Raw genomic sequence first — 21113 nt, 5'->3', positions numbered from 1 at the left:
GGTCGCCTTCTTCTTGTATATTATTGCCTTCTGCTTGTGTGTACACTAGACAATTGGTCTCAAACTCTAGGTGTTCCCTTGCTACCCCAGATGGCCCCCTTGTTGCTGCTGCTGCGCAGAAGACTTCCTGTACTTGAGTGAAGAGCTGCCCGCAGGTATGCTCTTCGACCTGCCCCCCAAGAAGGACTACCCTTTTCTCTGGGTAGAGAGCCGACCCAAAAAAAATTGGGTCCCTTTTATCCTAAAGGAGCTGTGCCATCTTAGCCTTCTTTCCTTTCTCTGCTAGCAGCTTCTTTGCCTCCTAAAAAAGGAGAGGTACAGGGACAGGTATAGGTACAGGTATGGAAACAGGTACAGGGACAAGTACAGGAGCAAACAAAGCACAAGAACGCCATGTAGATGAAACGACCGAGGGACATGTAGTGATGGGCTCCATGCAAGACATGGCATCCTTGAGTACTAGAAAAGATTTATCTTGACTTTCGGTCCAATGGAAAAATGTAGTTTTCTTGAGAAGTTCTGTCAAACGATGTGCAATATAAGCGAAATTCTTGACAAACTTCCTATAGTAACTACATAGACCTAGAAAAGATCTAAGGTCATAAATGTCTCGAGGTGTAGGCCAAGAGGCTATACACTCAATCTTCTTAGGATCCACACGGATTCCTTCAGTGGCTTTTTGAAAGAAAGAACTCTTTTCAGGATTGACATACAATTCATTTTCTCTCAAAAGGTTAAACACTTGCTCCAAGTGTTGCTCATGCTGTTGACGATTCTCGCTGAAAACAAGAATATAATCAAAGAACACCACAACAAAGCTTTGAAACTTTAGGAAAATGCGATTCATCATACGACTGAATGTAGCTGGAGCATTGGTCAAACCAAGTGGCATAACCAAAAACTCATAATGGCCAGTCAGGGTTCTAAATGCAGCCTTGAATATGTCTGACTCAGTCATGCGTACTTGATGATAACCAGACTTTAAGTCAATCTTGCTAAAGACCTTTGAACCTCTAAGATTATCAAGTAAGTCATCTACCCTAGGGATAGGGTATCTGTTCTTGACAGTGATTTTGTTCAATGCTCAGTAGTCGACACACATTCGGAAAGTTCCATTCTTCTTCTTAACAAGAAGGACTGGAGCTCCAAAGGGTGAACTACTAGGTATAATAAGGCCTCTTTGTAACAAATCCTCGATTTGTTTTTGGATTTCTTTTTGCTCTAAATTGTTGACTCTATAAGGAGCTTTACAAGGTGGAGAGTTGCCTGGTAATAAGTCAATACTATGGTCTTCAGGCCTAGACTTAGGTAATCCTGGAGGTAAATCTTCCATAAAACAATCCCTGAATTTGGAGATATAAGGATCAAGTTTTGGACTTTTGGATGTGTTAAACTTAGCACTAAGCTGGTTAACCCAAACCATATAAGTCTTCTCCCTTTTCCTAAGAGCTCGCTTTGCTTGAGTATGACTCAATAAAGGGTTTGTCTCTCCTTTGAGACATTGGAGGAAAATATTTTCATTGTCCTTCCTTACACAAATGCTATGTGTATCATAGTCTATAATAGGGTTGTACATATGTCTCCAAGGCATATCCAATATTACATCTATGCCTTGTAAAGGTGCAACTAAGAAATCCCTTTTTTTTGTTAATAAGGAATTAATGCTTAAAGTTAAACCTTTCACCTCTTTCATGCAATTATACTTGGTTCCAGTAAATGCAGCTTTAACTCTATAATGTGTAGGTGAAGGTTGAATGTTTAAAGCTCTAATTGCCTTTTCAGAAATAAAGTCATGAGTGCTACCATCGTCATGCAAAACAATAACTTCATGCTCATCCTTTTATTTAGAGTAGCGAATGAGCTTGAGGCTTACCTTGTGCTTCTGAATAGTTGGGGTCAGAGTTACCCTCTTGCTTGAGCGATTCATCTTCATTGTCGTCCCCTTCAAGCATATTGACTCGTGCCGCAGGTGTCGGATTCTTTGCACGTTATGGGCAATTCGGTGCTATATGTCCTTCTTTATAACATCGAAAACATTTGATTGGAGGACCTTTGGGCTTGCCACCGTTGACTTTCTTTGAATTTGATTCACCTTTGACCATCTCCTTGCCTTTGTCAAACCCTAGCTTATGAAAATTTCTTGAAGCATGAAAAGGTTTAGAAAAAAGGTTTAGAGTGGTTACTCTCAAATGACTTGGCCTCTCTAGGAAAACCATTTTTACGTTCGGAATTTGTTGCCAAAGATATAGCTGTAGAAAGTGAATGAGGTCTAAACATATTCACATCGACCCTAATTGTAGACTTAAGGCCTGAAATGAATTTTCTCTTTTGGTCCTTCTCATTGACTTTCTCCACAACCTGTACCTGTAGTAATGTATTCCAAAACTTCTCCACATACTGAAACATGCTTTCTTTTTCAAGTTGATGCAATGTATCCCATTGATGCCTAGCTTTAGATTTAAATTGTGAAGGTAAGAAATGCTTTTTCACTAGCCTTTGAAACCTTTTCCAAGAATCCGATTTGTCACGTCCTTGCTTAATGACGCTCCACCATAAAGCTGCGCTATCCACCATGTGATTAGCTGCACATTTGATCTTGTCCTTCTCGAAAAATTTCTCCCCTGGAAAGTAGTCATCCAATTGACTAAGCCATGCCAAAAGGACTCAAGTATCTTTCTTGCCATCATAATTCTGAAATGAAAAAGCTTTACGACTGATTTTAGAATCTTTTCGTGAATTTTGTGCTTGAAGTGTAGCATTGATAGCTCTTTGGATGATGTTGTCTTCGTCATCATAAGATGGCAAAGAGTCACGCTTACGCCTTCAACTCGTGAAGCTGTTGCTCCAATTCAATTCACATCTCTCTCTCTTCTACAATTGGTTGTTGTAGAGGTTGCTCTTGAATTGAAGGTAAAATAGGAAAATTTGCCATAGTGCTCATGCAAACAATGTAATAAGTAAAATTGATATTATTTGATGTATGTAAATAAAGCAAATGATTGTACTTATCTCAATTCTCCCGCAATTTGATTTGTGTTCAAACTGAACAAAGACTTTGGTTCAATGGTTGGGTCGAATTTCCTTCGTTTTGCACAAGTCCCGAGTAATTTCGAGTGATTTAGGAGACTTGGGCTAGTCGAAATGCTGAAGAAATAATTTTTTGCACCTTGAACATTGCTCAAACAATTGTGAAAACTTGGCCAAACCTCTGTAATAATTTTTGAGAATTTTTAGAATTTTTTCAATAGAATTTTCTGGCATTTATTTGGCCTTTTTTAAAGCCTCTTTGAGCCCTGAAAAATCAATTTTCTGCACCCAAAAATCTGAAAATTGCAATTCTTTGAAATTTTCCTTAAAATAGGAAAATAGGTAGTGTGAAAGCTCCAAAAGTTGATGTGACATGCATTGGGCTTGGGAAAAGTAGAATTGGGTTAAGTTGAGGATTTGGCTTAATTGAGATTAAGTAATTAGTAGCTTAATTGATTTTTGTGGTCTTCTTCTCACGTTTTTTTTTGCCTGTGAGGCTGCAAATCGACGCCTCAAATTTGCTTGATTTTATTTATTTTTCATGGCTTAAAACTCACGCAGCATGCAGTCCGTCCATTATAGGTTGCTTCTACCTTGAACCTTTACAAAAACTGAGCAAATCACATGAGGCTTTTGGCTATGGGGAATCCACCTATATGGTTGTATTTGAAATCCATGAAGCTTTGAGCAAAACCACTTTTTGATAAAGAAGAATGGTTTTGGGAAGAGGTAAGTGGGTTTGAGAAGAAGAGCTAGTTAACTTTGAGAGTTTGAATTTTTGGTTAAAGACCACAAACCCTTTTTTTGCCCACCGGTTAAAAGCCTACAACTTTCTTGAGAGTTGTGTTGATGAAGACCTTTCCCACCTTTCCACAAATCTCCTAGCCCAAGCTCTGATACCACTGAAAACAGAATCGTTCTCTAGGATAGCTTGTGGAACACTTGAGAAATTCAACACATAAATCCAACCATGAAAACACATGCTTTGCAGGTTTCAACAAAATCAAATAAATTGAACAAAAGCATAGCAAACATAATACTTAGCTCCAAGACAAACAAGCTGGGTGCAATCTTCCCCCCCCTTGTGCGTGGCCTTCCCCACACGAGTATTTTTATTAACTTTCCACCAAAAATAGGCCATAGCCCCCAAAAATATACAAAGTGTGCTTTTAGAGAGCACGACACCCTTCCACAACAAAAATAGAGTGTCCCAAAAATTGGGGCTAGGGTAAAGCCTTTAGGCTTTAATAAATTGAACATTATAAATGTATTTTTCCCAATGTATCAAAATGGAAAAATCAACTACTAAGGTTACAAGCTACGCTTGCAAAAATAAATATGATGCGCATAATTATTCATCAATCTTCGTAATCTTCATCACCTAAAAATATAAGCCCAATTAATAATTAAATTAATATTACAAATATTAAATAGGCACAAACCATCACCAACTCATGACTACCAGGTGTAAGTATCCCAGGAATCACCCTGCCATACAAACCTAACTGAAATAATCAGAGACGGCCCCAAGCATACGTCATATACCGCACGTATTAATATTTATAGTGGTGTCACCCACGATATTAACCTAGCTAGCATGACGCAAGAGTAACCTAGGCGTCCCCAAATTACTCAAGAGAGGGGGAAATAATATTCTTAAAGAGGACTTAAAATATATTCTCATGACACTTTCTCACCACTTTTCATCCTCTCTAATGCATATCCATGAGCAAGGTAAGTTAAAAAAAAACATTTCTATGATATATATAGGATAGGCTATGAGCATCTCTCTCCCTCTTTTTGTTTTCCACCCCTGAACTATGACAAGAGAGATAATGATCTCATATTTTAAATTTAGATAATGTATGCTCTTGTCTTTTTCTCTATTTTTATGTTTTATTTTTTCTTTTTTGCATGTAAGTGTTTACAAATGGAGTCTCTCCACTTCTCTCTATTGACATATCCACAACCAACAATGGAGTGAATCTTTTTTTTTTTGGTTTTGTTACAAATAGGGTCTCTAGACGTCTCTCTCTACTACAAGAATAAGGCCTGGCATCACATGGATTAGACAACAAAGGTGTACATCACCATCCTAGAATTGCATGTGGGAGAAGCACACCATGGAAGCTTGCTCAAGGAAAGGAGATAACCATATGGTCATGTAACAAAGATATCAAAAAGATGTACAAACTATCCCATAAGTGACTTATATAGTCACTTACTCCTAGGACCATTCACACATGGGCTCCCCATAAACCCAAGTCTATGGCGGCCCATATCATGTTCCTAGGCCCTCATCCTACATGTGCACATAATTTCCTACATTACAAACCATCCCCTCCTACAATGATTTCGTCCTTAAAATCAAAGGATGGTCATGCAAAACAAACCAAAACTGACCCACAAGATATGGAGTCATAGACCATAGTAAGTGCCAGTAGTACATGATCCCATATAATGAGCCAAGTCACCACAGCATCAAATGGAAGCCCTCGAATGTTGATGCGCATAAAAATCAACATCAAAAGGTCCTCGTAGCCTTGTGGATCGAACTGAAATCTCCATGGACCAACTCCCAAGCTTTAGAACATGATGCCGCTCGGGTCAAAAAGATGATGTAGCCATGATCCTCAATCATCACACAGTCTCGTGGATCAAATGAAAATCCAAAGACCCAGTGGTCCATATGCACACATGCATAACCCCATGTACTAAAGGACTCTCCATCCAATAATCTACCAGAGTGATGATCCACATGACTATTGGGATCAAATTAAAAATGTGAAGGGATCATCTATGATGAAGATAGTCATGTGCTCTCCATCAAAATTAAACTCCAAATGGCATAAATGACATCCAAAAATGAATTTCCTAACTGGATAAACCATCATCTCATGTCAGCATCCAAAAATTCCAAAGATACACATATCATAGCTGACATCTGTATGGGCATACGTGTGATCATCCAAATACACGTGCTCATTGTACATATGGAATCTCCATCATCAAGCATAAATCATGCATCATCATACTCATCCCCATCCTCATGACATATGGTAGTACAATGATAATCTGGAAATCCCTCCATAGGTATGACTCTCTCTATGTCATTGTCTAGGCAATGAGAATAGCACCTGTCAATGCCCCATGTACAAGGAGAGGCACCATACACATCACGGAAACAAGCATCTCCAATAGTTGTGTGTAAGGAATCACTCTAGTGCACAACACTCTCATCAATACATGTCAAATCATCATGTTCATAAACCGTCACCACATATATAATTTGCCCATGTGTCCAAGGTACAATCCTCAAGACCATCATAAGTATGATCTTTATCAACACAAGACTCTGATAAGGCATCCACACATGAAGTGGTTTGATAGAGCTCACAATCATAAAATTTCTACTCCTAGCTCAGAAAAGCATCATAAATTGGATTCACAAATGTAGTCCATAGACCATCCTTCAAAGCATCCATAAGTGAATCCCTAACATGGCAGTCCACACCAATCAATGCATGTGTAACACCTACCATAGGTGGATTAAAGATAAGTTATCCACACTATTAGTATCATATATGTCCACATCATAAGTATCACACAGAGTAGATGCATGACTATCCAACCTCTTGTAAGCATTAGATTGTCGAAAGTCCTCATTTGCTTAGGTACAAAGTCAATATATACACCCTGTCCAAATTTTGACTAATTTCATAAAATGCAAATAACTTTGACATATAAATTCATATGAGATTCCCACTTTGCACCTTAGATCTTCACATAATGTAGATCTTAACTTGATTTTGTGAGAAAATTTTAAGGTATTTTTCTATTTTCTTTAAATATTTCAAGGTCTTTAAAGTGTTATAATATATGCCACTTTTTGTACCCATAATAACTAAGACAAAAAATGCTCAATCTTGTAGATCAAAAGATTGGTAGATAGTGAGACATTAGTAGAATATGGTGGTTAGTCAAAATTACAAATCTAATGGTTGGATTTTTAATGATCTCTTTTTCAAAATTCTTCCAAGTTGTCACAAGGTCTACAAATATTAATAATCTAATTAGTAAAATTACATTTTTGATGTAAAACATCTAAAACCTATATGGACTAGTGTACTTGTAATGGTGCATCTATGGAAAAAATTTTGGATCACTCTAAGTATGGAAAGATCATTTTCCAAATCATTTCATCTTTTTTTCTTAATTTTGATTAATTATACTAATTTATATTAATTTAAGTTGTATTGGTTTAATTTGAGTGCATGTGTATTGTCTATTAGTTGCTTGATATCATTTGAAGTACCTTGACCCCCCAAATTTGCTACCCAAACTACACACCTTGATCTTGCAACAACAACCCATGTGTATACTGTCAATAACTATCATCAATTGATGCATCACTAAGCCAAGTGTGAAGAGTATTTGAAGAAGGGGAGAGAGTCAACCATCAATGAGTTGTGAATTTTCATCCATCACAAAACTCATCAATGGTTCACTACATCAACATATATGGATGTTTTCAACATAGAAAAAAGATCTATGCAATCAGGAACACAATCGGTACATGAGATGATATACAAATGTTCTTGTACTTGAGTGTATGATTTCATAATTATCAAGACCAATGTCCTCATCAATTAGCAAAATACTTTGAGATAATTGCATGAAATCTTTCTCTAATCTTTGCACAAAACCCTCTATATCAAATCACTTTTGCTCTTGGGTGGTCACAATGTATTGCACAACATCATATGCCAATTTTTTCCAATCCCAATCATAGTTGTGCATTTCCTTTAACCACCAAGATCTAGCTCTTCCTTTGAAATGAGAAACACTTTCTTCACTTTGGCAAGATCACCACAATGAAAGGAATGAAAATAGACATCCCAATCACGAATCCAATCCTTGAGTCCTATGCAAGTGACTCCTTCACCCCATCAAATGTAAACAATCTTTGTGAAAATGGATCTCCTCTTTTGAACCATAAACTACTCACTTGAATAGATACCAAATACTCAATAAAAGCTTGCACATTCATTGATTCCAACAACATTGTATGCAAAAGTCCATGTACATCATAGAAAATCTAACCCTTGCTTTTGCATCATATTGGTCCATTATTTTTATGTATTCAAAAGTATATTGTCCTTTGTCTTGACTCTAAATCGATAAAGGCCTTTGATAGGCATTTCCATCCGTTCCCTTTGAAAATGAAAAACCTCCATTTGGCCTTGCTTGAGAGAAGTATTGTCTTTGTATCTAATATATGCTTGAAGAAGGTTTCTTGCCCCATTAAAATTGTCCAACATTTCGCTCATCATGCACATCATGTGATACATTTCATTGGAGACGGGTGGTACTTATTTAGGTTTAGAAGTTTCTTCCCTTACATGAGTGTCATCATCACATACTCCTTTTCCCTTCAATACCGCTATGTTTGCATTGGTAACCCTTCTTGCCTTTGCCCTCTCCATGCATTTTTTCATACATCAATCCATGTATCGGCATTGTCTCAACACATGCATCATTCTTAATGTCAAGTGGACCATCCATGTCTTCCACAAGTGCCCTTAAATAGGTTCCAACATCTCTTAAGTTTCATCTGCAATCTTGTGTGGCCTTCCCCGAGGCATAGCTGCAATTTTGGGATTGGAATGGATGAAAGGCCAAACAAGATTGTAATTGATTGATCAAGGGCTCTATGGATATCTAATGATATGTACTAACACAATAAGAAAAAACATAAAGTTTTCGGATGAGGCAAATACTCTCTATTTTAGGGTTTATGAAGTACTGCTGAAAATGGAAAGTTGACTATAGGGTGACCAAAACTCGATTGATTTCGATAATATATAGCTTGTTGGAACTATCTTAGCATGTACTTTCATTCCCCCAAAAGAGACTATGCTTAAGGGCTATACAAGGTTATGTAAGGCTATCCAAGGCTCTAGTTTATGCATACAAGGCTATGTACCGCAATGCACACAAGGCCATAAGGCCATAGCTTTATGGCTATGGCCTATGCATATAGCCATAAGCCATAAGGCTATGCCTATATGCATATGGGATATAAAAAGAGGCTATTCTTATGGGATATACGAGGCTATGTAAGGCTATGGGCTATATTCACAAGGCTGCTTATGGTCTATGCATATAAAGCTTATGCAAGTCTATGCAAGGCTATGCACACAAGGCTTTATGGATATGGGCTATGTAAGGCTATGCAAGGCTATGCACAATGTGTACAAGGCTTATGTAAGGCTATGCACAATGCTATGTAAGGCTATGAACACAAGGCTTTATGGTTATGGGATATGCTTTAACACATGCAAGACCATAAGCCTTGCATGTATAGCCCTTAATACATAAGCCATAAGGCCATAATCCATAAACCTATGCCAATTCTTATGGCTTATGTGTTAAGGCATATGCATGAAAGGCTTATGGCCTTATGGCATGCAAACACACACACACACTATGTTATGCATACAAGCTTATCCAATACTCTAGTTCAGGGGATTGGGTGTAGTCCCAAGGGGATGAACAGGTGTGGGTAGGTAGGCCACTATATACGTCCGACGATGAGGATCCCTATCCTCATTCCCTCTATGGTGGTTGGGTGGTGATCCAGAGCTCTCATCCTCTCTTGTTGAACGAGTTGCCACTACCGTAGGGTGACATTGGTATCAAATCTTGAATTCTCATCTTCAGTGCATGAATGGGGTCCGGGCCACAAAAGTTATCAACCATATAAAGATTTTTTTTGATGTGGTCGGGAATAATACCTTATTTGAAGAGCACAACTCAGTGGAGGGCAAGGAGGCTGCTGCCACCAAGGAAGGAAATATCTTCATGGTTTTGCTTGCGTGGGCAGCAAGCAGAGTGGGTGTGCAGGACAACTCTCTCTCATCACCGTAGCCAAAAGCGTAGCTCTCTCTCTCATTGGGTTTGCAGTAGCCACCAAAGAAGCAAAATTGGATGGGGTCATGAGGAGAAGAGAGGCCGCCATAGCGAGGAGGCGCAACTATATTTCTCTCTGTCTCGGTCTGCACAGTAGCCCATCTCTACGCTGTACGCTGACTATGGTGCACCACGAGCCCACCTCACCAAGATACGTGGGAAGCCCGCAACTCCTTCTCTTGCAATTCACATCCGTGCCCTCTAGCTCGCCATCTCTGCACTTGCATAGGTCACAAACGCCAGTGGGCTTTAGACTTTAAGTCTTCTCTCCAAGGTAACAAGGCCACGCGTCAGGAGCTTACCCCCAGGAGCCTAACACTCTCTCTCTCCAACGGGCATAGCAGCAAGGAAAATCGGCCACCCAGCTACGCAAGAAAGATCGACAACCCAAGGTAGCCGCTTTTAACTACAGAACAAAGGCATTTATAATACCTTGTGATCGAAAGCTTGAAATCTTAGCACACATTAAAACAGGAGTGTGCAACAAGAATTGTGTATAACCATTGCTGTTCATGCAAATTGAATGCCTAAAAGTGTAGCAGGTGCAAAAGGGTTTGCCTAAGAGATATGCAGTGAATGCTCCATATCTTACAGAATTGGCAAATTCCCGAGAGGTGTTTGAATGCCCAACACATTGTGGATCCCCAAGAACTTGGTGAGTACACGTGAAGTTAGAAAGTGTTAGTGTTGCAATTTATCTTAATAGAGTGCAAAACCTAGATGTGCGAGAGATCGAATTCGTCATTGTAGCACACACAACATCAACCTTGTCCAGCACACTCTATGGGACTCAGGTAGCTAGTTCTGATTTCTCCCCTATTATTTATTTATTTATCATATTTTTTTATTCATCTACAAAATAAAAATAAAAAGAACAAGACTTGCAAATCCGATTCCAACATGGGTATAGTAGGGGTAGTTCATTACCGCCCATTAGGTGGATTAAGGGGGTTTTCTCATATCTTGTTCTTTGTGTCCAGCCTATCCCAGGACGAGCTTAACTGTATTCGTGGCAGTGACCTCTCGCCAAGCCAAGATGATGCGATCTCCTTCGGACTTGCGAGGGGTTGGGGGTGCTCCCATTGACGTAGCTCTTGATGTTTCCATGCCCATAGTTAGATGATTCCATAGGTTCATCCACAATGACCGGACAACATGGAGTTAGTGGTCAAGCAACCCTTTTTCAAGTTGACAACACTAACGAGATATACTCCAAGGATGATCTTCTTGATGATGAGAATGATCTTCTTGATGAGGATGCCTATGGAGATTATACTCGACCCAAGGATGTGGAGTTAGAGGCAAAGATGCATATCTCAAGGGGGTCCATAGCCCAATTGTTTGCAAGGACCAATGCATTTAAGAGAAATCTGACCGAGGTTTTATATAAGCTTATGAATATTCATGCTCGTTTGGATGCTAGTCGTGGTACTCCTGTAGGGAGTGTTATTGCATCGCGATCTGCATCATAGAGGAGGGTACATTTTCCTCCTAATAAGGATATAGTGCCTTGAGTAAAATTGAAGGCTAGAGTACCTGCAAAGCAATCTACAACGATCGCTAAACTCTTCAAGGAAGACCTCAAGCCACCGAGATTTGGGAGAGAGGAGAAAGAATGAAACAAGGACTCGGTAAACATCTTTCTCTAAAAGTGGTCAGATATCCACAACCTCGCAGGCCCTAAAAGAGGTGAGGCCCATAGAGGCCAGCCTCTCATTTAAAGATAAGGCATATAAATGGTGGATGAGTTTGGCCAAGATCGCCAACCTTCTGAGTACCTAGTCAGAGTTTGAAACAATGTTTTGGAAAGTTTTTTTCCCTGTGAATGGGTTGCAGAGGTCCTGGCATGATTGGGATAAATGCTCGATGCACAGAATCTCCCTCAAACAGTACATCTCCAACACTACAAGACAATGCTGCCATACACGCGTTTCATACACGCGATAAATTACGAACGCGTGTATGGTCGCGCTTGTATTTGAATAGAATCGGGCGCGTGTATTTTAGCATTTAAATTCGCGTGTATTTTTGCATTTATCTACGCGTGTATAAACGCGGTTATATACACGCAGTAATACACGCATAAATACACGATAATATTTACGGGGTAATACTCGCTATTATACACGGAAAAATACACGCTACTGTACACGGATTAATACACGCATGGCAGAGAAAAACTGAAAAAAAACTGAATTCCTTAACAAAATTAAAAACTATTTTCCTTAAACCATCTCATAGTACATTACAGTATACATCATTACACAATCCCACTACATGCATTTACAACAATGAAATATATTCAAAAATAAATCATGCATATGAGATGATAGAAATGTCATCAATTTAGAACATACAGTGACGGATTGGTTAGGGTTCGATCTCATCTTCAATAAGATCCATCCTTGTCAAACGATCAACATCAATATCCATTTGATCAATTGGTAAGGCTACGATTAAATTTATTCCACTATCGATATTCTGTACTCCATTGATAATGGTATCGATGTCCTGATCATCCTCATCAACATCATCATCATCCTCAATGGTAGGGTCATTCTCATGATCATGAGAAATGGCATGCTCATCCTCATTATCACGATCATCTCTTATTTCTTGATCATCGATCACAACATCTTCAATGGCATGTTCGACGTCATCTTCATTGCGGCTTGTTACATCCTCCATATGCTCCATATCAGTGAATGTATTATACATCACTTTGGAACGTGGTGCAATAGGGATGACGTACCACCATTTGATGTCATGCACCATTGGTAGATAGATAACCTACTCAAATACACACAGTACAGTAATTAATTAGCATATCAAAAGTCAAGGGGTACGTGAGCTTAGATATATATGTACATAAAACACATTAGTAAAAAAATGCATACCTGCTCACATTGTTGTGGCAATACGAGCCTATCTTTCTTTGTTTGCCAGAACTTTGTAGAGTCAATAGTTACATATCCACTTGCATGGCGTTTTATCGTTGCATCGGGCCCTTTTTCCACCACGTTCATTTGCCATTTGACATCCAAAACATACACAAAGAAGCGACGAAAGTCAAGCCTAAATATGTCTTGGATTATGTCACAATAATCATCCATTTTTCCATTAGCTCCCTCAAAGCTACTAATGACACCGCAATCTTGTGTACTTCTCTTTTCATCAATTCTTTGTGTTCGAAAATGCTTGCCTTCACACCATATAGCATTGAACATAGTGCACTGGACCAAAATAGAAGCAATATTTGTGTAAGCAATGTGAATAAATATTAAAAGCAAATCACTTACAACTAATGCAAAACATTAGTTCTATGTACCTTTGACATGCATCCTCGTGCATACTCCCATTCTTCCGCCGTGATATGCAGCCCCTCGTCGCTCTCTGCTCTCTCCATTTCCTCATGCAACCAATCAACATGGATATCATTCGGAAGTGTTGCTAGATGCTTAGGGTACGCCTTCCGAGAGCCATGTTGCCTCCGAAAGAGAGCTCTTTCTGCTTGCCTTTTTGTCTTTGCATCCTCATATCTTGTAACCCATCTGCTCATCACATCACTATTAAGGATACAAGTGAAATTGAGATCATCAATCAATGTTCTGTCAATTACTTTACTCTGTCCTTTTCCTTGAGGCACAATAGAGGTCATCCTCAAGTCCTCTTCATTGCTCCATAGTCGTGGCAAAGAGCTGTCCACCTGACCAAGAAATTCTGAAATATATACAAGAGACTCTTGTATCAACCAACCCTCGGCCATGCTTCCTTCAGGCCTTGCACTTTGCCTCACAAAGTCTTTTAAGGTCTTCATGAAGCGCTCTAGGAAGAACATCCAACGTGCATGCACAGTACCACATAAAGCAATTTCGTCCACTAAATGCACAATGAGATGTAGTTGACTTGTGAGAATGGTTCGCGGAAAAGTCTCCTCTACCAAACAAACCACCTCCACTGCCATAACACGCGCATCATCCAACGTGGCTGGATCAATTGCTTTGGAACTAACATATCTGAAAAATAAATAAATAGTACGTTATACCTCATGCACGTTCATTTTGCAAGGTATAATGAAGGGTGATCTGAGCATGGGTTTTACATACCTCACAAGCTCGCCCATCTTATAAATACATTTTTTCAAACTCTTATTCGCACAATGGTCGATGCTAGTAGGTAGTATGAACTGCGCACATAAGAGCACATTTATGGTTTATGGCATTACAAAATTTAATTTCAACGTACGTACAAGACTTGGAAAACACTTACTTGAAGCATCTTGTGCCAATCGTGGGACTTCAACCCATATAGTTGCTCAACGCCTCTTTTCTTAGTGGTTGTAAAGGCTCCCTTCAATGATCTCATGCATCCAGTGGGAGTACGCAAAGTGGTGATGGCCTGCTTTATCTGCTTCTCCTCTTTCTTTGATATAATCCATGGTGCAGGCGGAAGACGAACGTGCCCACCCACCTCTCGTGGCCAAGCTTGACGCATACGTCCTGCGACCCGCAAGTCCTCACGTACGCTAACATTGTCTCGTTTACCAGTAATATGTTCCCAAATACCAGATCCCACATTCTTGAAGATGTGCATGGGATCAAGAAGATGGTTGATCTTAAGATGGGTCCAATATGGCAGCCGGAAAAAAATGGAGTACCTGCACAAGGGATTGCTCTATGTGACCTTTAATCCAATTAGAGACTACACAAAACAAGATTGAAAAAACATCACTATACCTGTTCATGCCATCTGGAGGAAGAATAGTTGTAGACTCCCAAATACGCTTCCAATCTTTTGCACGAAGTGTTTGTGGAGGAATGTTACTCTTACTAGCAACATATTTAGGATGATCTGAGGCGAGAAATCGATGATGATTATCGAATATAGTCTTACACAAACCATCAGCATACTCATGTACTAACGAAGGGCCACAAACAGGACATGCATGTTTACCCGATGTTTTCAAACCTGTTAAAATATAAATAAAAGTTAGAATAATAAAGTCAAACCGTCTAATTAATATATATAGCCAATAGTAATAGAGTAGGGAGGTAATTAGAATTCTTACCAGAACAATCGCTGTATCCTGGAAAGTCATGCATTGTCCACATCAACACTGCTTTTAAGTCGAAGTGTCGAGAGGAGGGAGGCCTACTAATGTCCACCACCGCAACACCTCTCCATAGTTCCTCCAACTCATCAATGAGTGGTTCAAGATAAACATCCATATGCTTGACTTTATGTTTCCCTGGAATTAGAAGGGATAACATAAGATGTCCCTTCTTGATCGCCATTGATGGTGGAAGGTTATAATTCACCAGCACAACTGGCCACACGCTGTATGCGGTGATTTTGAAACCAAATGGATTCACTCCATCCATACCCAGGCCAAGTCTCAAGTTTCTGGGCTCTGTTTTAAAGCTGGGCCACTCATCTTCAATATGCTTCCAAGCAGGAGTGTCTGCAGGAATTCTCCACATGCCATCATCCGATCGATGTGAGGAATGCCATGACATGAGCTCTGCTATGGATTTGCACTTGAACATGTGTTTGATGCGAGGAATTATAGGAAAATGTCGCAAGACTTTACGAGGTACATCAAAACTCTTCATATCTGTTCTGTACCTTGCTTCACCGCAAGTGGGACATGTCAGAGCCTCCTTATGCGTCCCACGAAAGAGAATGCAATCATTGACGCATGCATGTATTTTATCATAATCCAGTCCTCCAAGAGATGTCACATAGCGCCTCGCTATGTCTCTTGAGGTGGGCAGTCTATTTTCCTTTGGAAGCATGTTTGACAATAGCCTGCATCCAATATCATCAATTATAATTAGTCTTAAATCCTAAACCTTAAACCACTAATTCAAATTTATAAGTTAGAATGCTTACTTCAACAATGCGTCAAGACTTGCATTGCTCCATCCATAAACTGTTTGTATATTAAGTAGTTCAAGGGAAGCACGTAAAACTGAGAATGTGCACCCTTCAAACACCGGTGTCGATGAAGCTTTATAAAGATGCTCTTGTTCCATATCATCGTCGTCCATACCTTTGGGATCATCCTTAAAAAGATTCCGCACCATATCATCAAGCACCTCCTCTTCCACAACTTCGTGGGGTGCAGGGCTATTGTCGTCCCTTTCCCACTCATCTCTGACAATAGATCCCGAAGCTCCAGCATCATCTCGTCGACGCTTTACGTGCTCTCGTCGCGCGTAGGGTACCATGTTAGGGTGTGGTACTGAATCCTGCTTCAATTTATCAAATTATATGTTACAACTCTATTAATTTAATTTGGATACCATGAGTCATTTGAATACCATCAATTTACATCTACTCACCTCTAAACCTGTTTGATTCCATTCTCCATACATGGAGATGTGATTCAAGGTAATTCGACGTGCTCGTACAATGCATCCTTGACATCGATTACACATACATTTGATCCGTTGTCCCAACCACACATCGCGATTACGATGACGCATTGTCTCATCTTCCCCAGAACTGCTTGAAGAGGTTGATGACATCCTGTGTACAAACCAGAAAACACAAACTCATTATATATTTTTAATGAAAGCACAAAATCGCGTGTATTCACGCGGCTATCTCCTAAAACTTGCGTGTATAAACGCGGGTACTTCCTAAAAAACGCGTGTATTCACGCGGCTAATTTCTGCAAAACGCGTGTATAAACGCAGCTAAAATCATGTACACGCGAATATACCTGCGTTTATAAACGCGAACATAAACGCGGCGGCATATTTAAACTAAAAATAGCCCGCCTTCCCCAAATATAGATTTTGAACTTAGAAATCAACAGTGCATGCGTTTTCGCCTGTTTTTGCCTCTTCCAACAGCAAGGAGGGAGCAGAGAAAGGAGCACACACACGGGAGAAGGAGGGAGCAGAGAAGGAGCAGAGAGGACTCACTTTTTCAGAGGTGAGTCACTTTGTCCTGTGCCTTGTCTCTTTTGTCAGATTTGTTTACTTTGCTCTTTGCTCTTTGGGTTTGTCTTTTTGCACACGATTGGGTTGCTGTATCCTGACAGGGGCGACAATGGCTGGTCCTTTTATAAGGACATTCTGTCTTTGTCGGGGGGTCGGTCTTTTCGAGAAATTTTTTTCGTAGGTCGCGTGTACGAACGCGTGTAGAAGCGCGTGTAACCTGTGTGCAGAGTTTTTTCACGCGCAGATACACGCGTTTTTTGCCGGGTGTATTCACGCGTTTTTTGACGGGTTTATACACGCGTTTCTGCAGACAAAAAACTGCGGTGTTTCAGATTTCATGGTTTGCAAGCAATTGACTTGTGTGATGACAATGTGTGAGTCAAGAGACAGCCCATGATGTACATGATGATGTTTGTTGCAGGTTCTTTATGGATATTCCAGGTTCTTCATCCGATCCATTTGCGTATAGCAATTGGTTGATGGAGATGATGAATCACTTTGGGCGCCAACCTGGTCCGGTTGAGCTTACAGAGTATATGTATGCCCATCCCCCTCCTTCCCTGCCTGGTGTCTATACCCCTACCGCGAGTATCCAGGGCACTCCAGTGCCGTCTATTCCTCCGAGTCCGACGAGACGGCATGCAACTTCTCCTCTTCCACGTCCACCGAGGAGACATACCTCGTCCCAGACACACTCACGTACACCCTCACAGCCACCATCACGTGCTCCCTCAGAGCCACCGTCACGTCAGGGCTCACAGCCACCGTCACGTAGACAATCCCCCAGTCGTGACTCCACCCGCAGCAGTAGGAAGAGTGGGAGTGGAGGATGCGGCGGGTGCTTTGGTGGGGGAGGTGGGGGAGGTGGGGGAGGTAGTAGGGCATGGGGTGAGAGAGGAGATAGAGGGAGAAGAGTTAGAGGAGACAGTTCGGAAGAGGAGGAGATGAGAGAGATGGAGAGAGTGGTTTGCTATGATGTGACGGATAGGGGCGGGATAGTGATGGATGCGAGGGGGAGGGAGGTAATGGAGTACATGCGTGGGGTAGTATCAAACTCATATAGAAATTGTTTTATTAAATTTAAAGATCAAAATAGCCGATTAGTTGGGGAGGTGATAGAGGCTGTACACAGTCGGTACCCCAATCCCCCACATGCTACATTCTCGGATGTATGGGGAAGGACGCGAATAAGGGAGATCTTAAGTAATAAAAGATCTCACCTTAAAAAACTCGCGTACGATGACCGGCTAAATGTAGCTGCGGGTGGCTATCCTGCCGAGAAACCTGCCACTGCGCACAAACGCGAGTGGAAAGAGGCAAAGAAACGAGCAGAGGGTGGCGTGAAGAGCAGGCAGCATGTGGAGGCACGACGGATCCAGATGGAGACCGTTGGATCTTCGCATTTCGGATCTGGCGGCGTCGAGTCATGGGAGGCAGAGTTCGTAAGTATCCTGTCACTTTATTTGATTGTTTACTTAATTCATTGATTCTATGAATTGTTTTAATCTTACAAATTGTGTTGATTATGATACAGCGACGACGGGTTACGGGGAGGAAGCCCACAACCCACGATACTGCGTATGCTCACCGGCATAGCAGACGTGACACGTGGGTCATCTTCAGAGCCGAGGGACGTATTACGGACGCACAGTTTGAGTTGGCCATGAGACCATACGGTCGACAGGTACTTGAAAATTCGTAACGAATGGTTTTGGTTTATTGAATTGCATATATATATATATATATATACTTATATACTATATATTACTTGAACAGGCACAAGCTGCTGATGATCCACCGGCCGCCGCTTGCAGAGGGTGGACGTGAGCACTACTCCTCGGACATTCCGACCGATGCGAGCTCATCTGAGCATGGGGGGAGCACCGAGTCATCATCTGGGTCTGAGTAGTACTCAGATTTGTAGTATCACATTCCATATTTAGGATGTGATTGTATATATTTTTTTGTAAACTCAAGCCATGGGCTACTTCGAGATATGGACTCCCTTGTATACATGTATGAAATTTTGATAGTAATATTGAATTGATTGATCGATAGTATTACATTCATGGCTGTCTTGAATCGTGTAATGACAATGTATGCATTCATGTCGTTCTTGTCTTAATCTCCCTCGTGCATATGTTCTTCGTGGATGGTCTAATGGGATGGTCTAATGCACCAAAAACCCTAAACCAGAGAGTGCTATTGGGTGCTGGAATGCTGGAACAGTATTCAGGCACCAAATAGCACTCTCTGGATTTTTTTTTTGCTCTCTGTTCGCGTGTATAAACGCGTCAAAACTGCTAAAACTTGCGTGTATCTGCGCGGATACTCTGGAAATTACGCGTGTATTAACGCGTATAAACTGGCAATAACGCGTGTATAAGCGCATCTAAATAAAAGAAACGCGTGTATAGACGCAAGTAAAAACGCGTCTATACATTGGAACTGAACAGGATGCGGCTATGCACCCGTGTATAACCGCGTCTAATATAATAAGAAGCGTGTATACAAGCGTGTATTAATGCGTCTATAAAAAAAAACGCGGCTACACACCCGTGTATACGCGCGTCTGAGAGGTACTGTACACGCGGTTTTACACGCATGTCTCTGGCCGCGATTATACACGCGCTGATACACGGGCCCGCTACTTTTTTGCACAAGTCATTTTTAGCGGCTAAGAGCGCGGGTATGAGCCCAATCCCTTGTAGTGCAACTACCATGAGTTACAGAGGTCCTGGCATGATTGGGATAAATGCTCCATGCACAAAATCTCCCTCAAATAGTACATCTCCAACTACCATGACATTGTGTTAAAACTAAAGGAAAATGATGAGTTCCAAGCTTTACATGAATTCATGAGAGGCTTACACCCGGACTATGAGACTTTTGTAGAGCCTAAGAAGCCAACAAATTTTGATGAGACCATAAAGTATGCACAAATTTATGAGACACCATTTCATGCTTCCCTAAATACAATATTAGCAAGACAACTAAGGTTACAGAGGGCTCCAACTTTAAGAGGAAATTCTTTCAAGGCAACATGGGGAAACGGGCCTCCGCCGATGAGAAGTAGAGAGGGCAAAGTGGGAACTAGGCGTAGCAAACCTGCCATTTTTTATAGAGAAAAACCAATCTAAATCCACTAAGAAGGAGTAATACAAGATAGTTAGAAAGAAAAAACTATTCTTTTACTATTTCAAGGCTGGACATAGCAAGGCAACATGTCCAAAGCCGGGAGTTGAAGATAGTTCGAGCGATGCCAAGACGAATTGTAAATCCTGTTGGAAGCCACGTACTATCTAAAAGTGGTTATGTCTTAGTTTTACAGAGTTCAGAAACGTGACTCTAGGACAGATAAAGAGTACCCACACTTGCTGTATTACCCAAGCGATGTGGACAACCATCCATGGGACCACATGATTTGGTCTGCTTGTATGGTAGCTTAGGTGGCCATAGGATTACCGTCTTGATTGATAATGAAGCCAATAACAACTTCCTAAAACTACGGACTAGTTAAGAAGTTTCAATTGCCAGAGAACAAGAGCAGCCATAGGCACATTGTATCATTGGCTAATGGTCATGATAAAACTATTTGGGACATAATGGCCTTGGGGGTACCTTTATCTATGTAGGGCTTTGTGGCGAGTTTGGATTTTCAGGTCATGCACTTAGCTAGAGCCGATATATACCTGGGAAGAGATTGGTTCTATAGCGTTGGCCCTAGCTACAGTCATAGATACTACTAGGATAATAGCCTAGAGTTTGTGCATGATGGGAGAGTGGTAATGCTACATGGTGAGGTGGAGGTTCCAGCTACACCCATGATTTTGTCCCTAGAGTTGTGGCGTGCCATTGACGTTGATTGACGTTGATGATATACAATAGGTATATATTTGTACTCTCTTGCATCAATTTATTCTATAGATGAAATGAATGTGATTGATAAAGTTTCTGTAGTTGAAACTAATTTAAGTTGTGAATTTAAATCGCCTTGGTTGAGACCGCTATTTTCCAAAACCTGTTTTGTATTCTTGTGAACAAAACATAAGCACCAAGGCTAAAAGCTAAGACAATAAAAAAAAGTACGTATTGCTTTGCGTGATTTATTACAAGAGTTTTAGGAATATGTTTCTTGATAATCTCCCAAATGGGTTTCCACCA

The 21113-nt window shown here is 40.6% G+C and overlaps 1 protein-coding gene across 1 annotated transcript in view; it reads right to left on the bottom strand.

Moving 5' to 3' along the window:
• Positions 1-241: 241 nt before the first annotated feature.
• LOC147633370 (uncharacterized) overlaps positions 242-21113 on the bottom strand; it is a 39687-nt gene continuing 18815 nt past the window's right edge. The window contains exon 3 of the mRNA XM_086805725.1: positions 242-301. Within this exon, the coding sequence (XP_086661851.1) occupies positions 242-301 (60 nt within the window). The remainder of the gene's footprint in view (positions 302-21113) is intronic.

Source organism: Cibotium barometz, chromosome 12, assembly GCF_041138505.1.
Source record: "Cibotium barometz isolate CiBa-2024 chromosome 12, ASM4113850v1, whole genome shotgun sequence".
In the NCBI taxonomy this organism is placed as follows: Eukaryota; Viridiplantae; Streptophyta; class Polypodiopsida; order Cyatheales; family Cibotiaceae; genus Cibotium; species Cibotium barometz.
The sequence above is the reverse complement of the archived record's forward strand: the minus strand, read 5'-3'. Positions and strand labels throughout refer to the sequence as shown.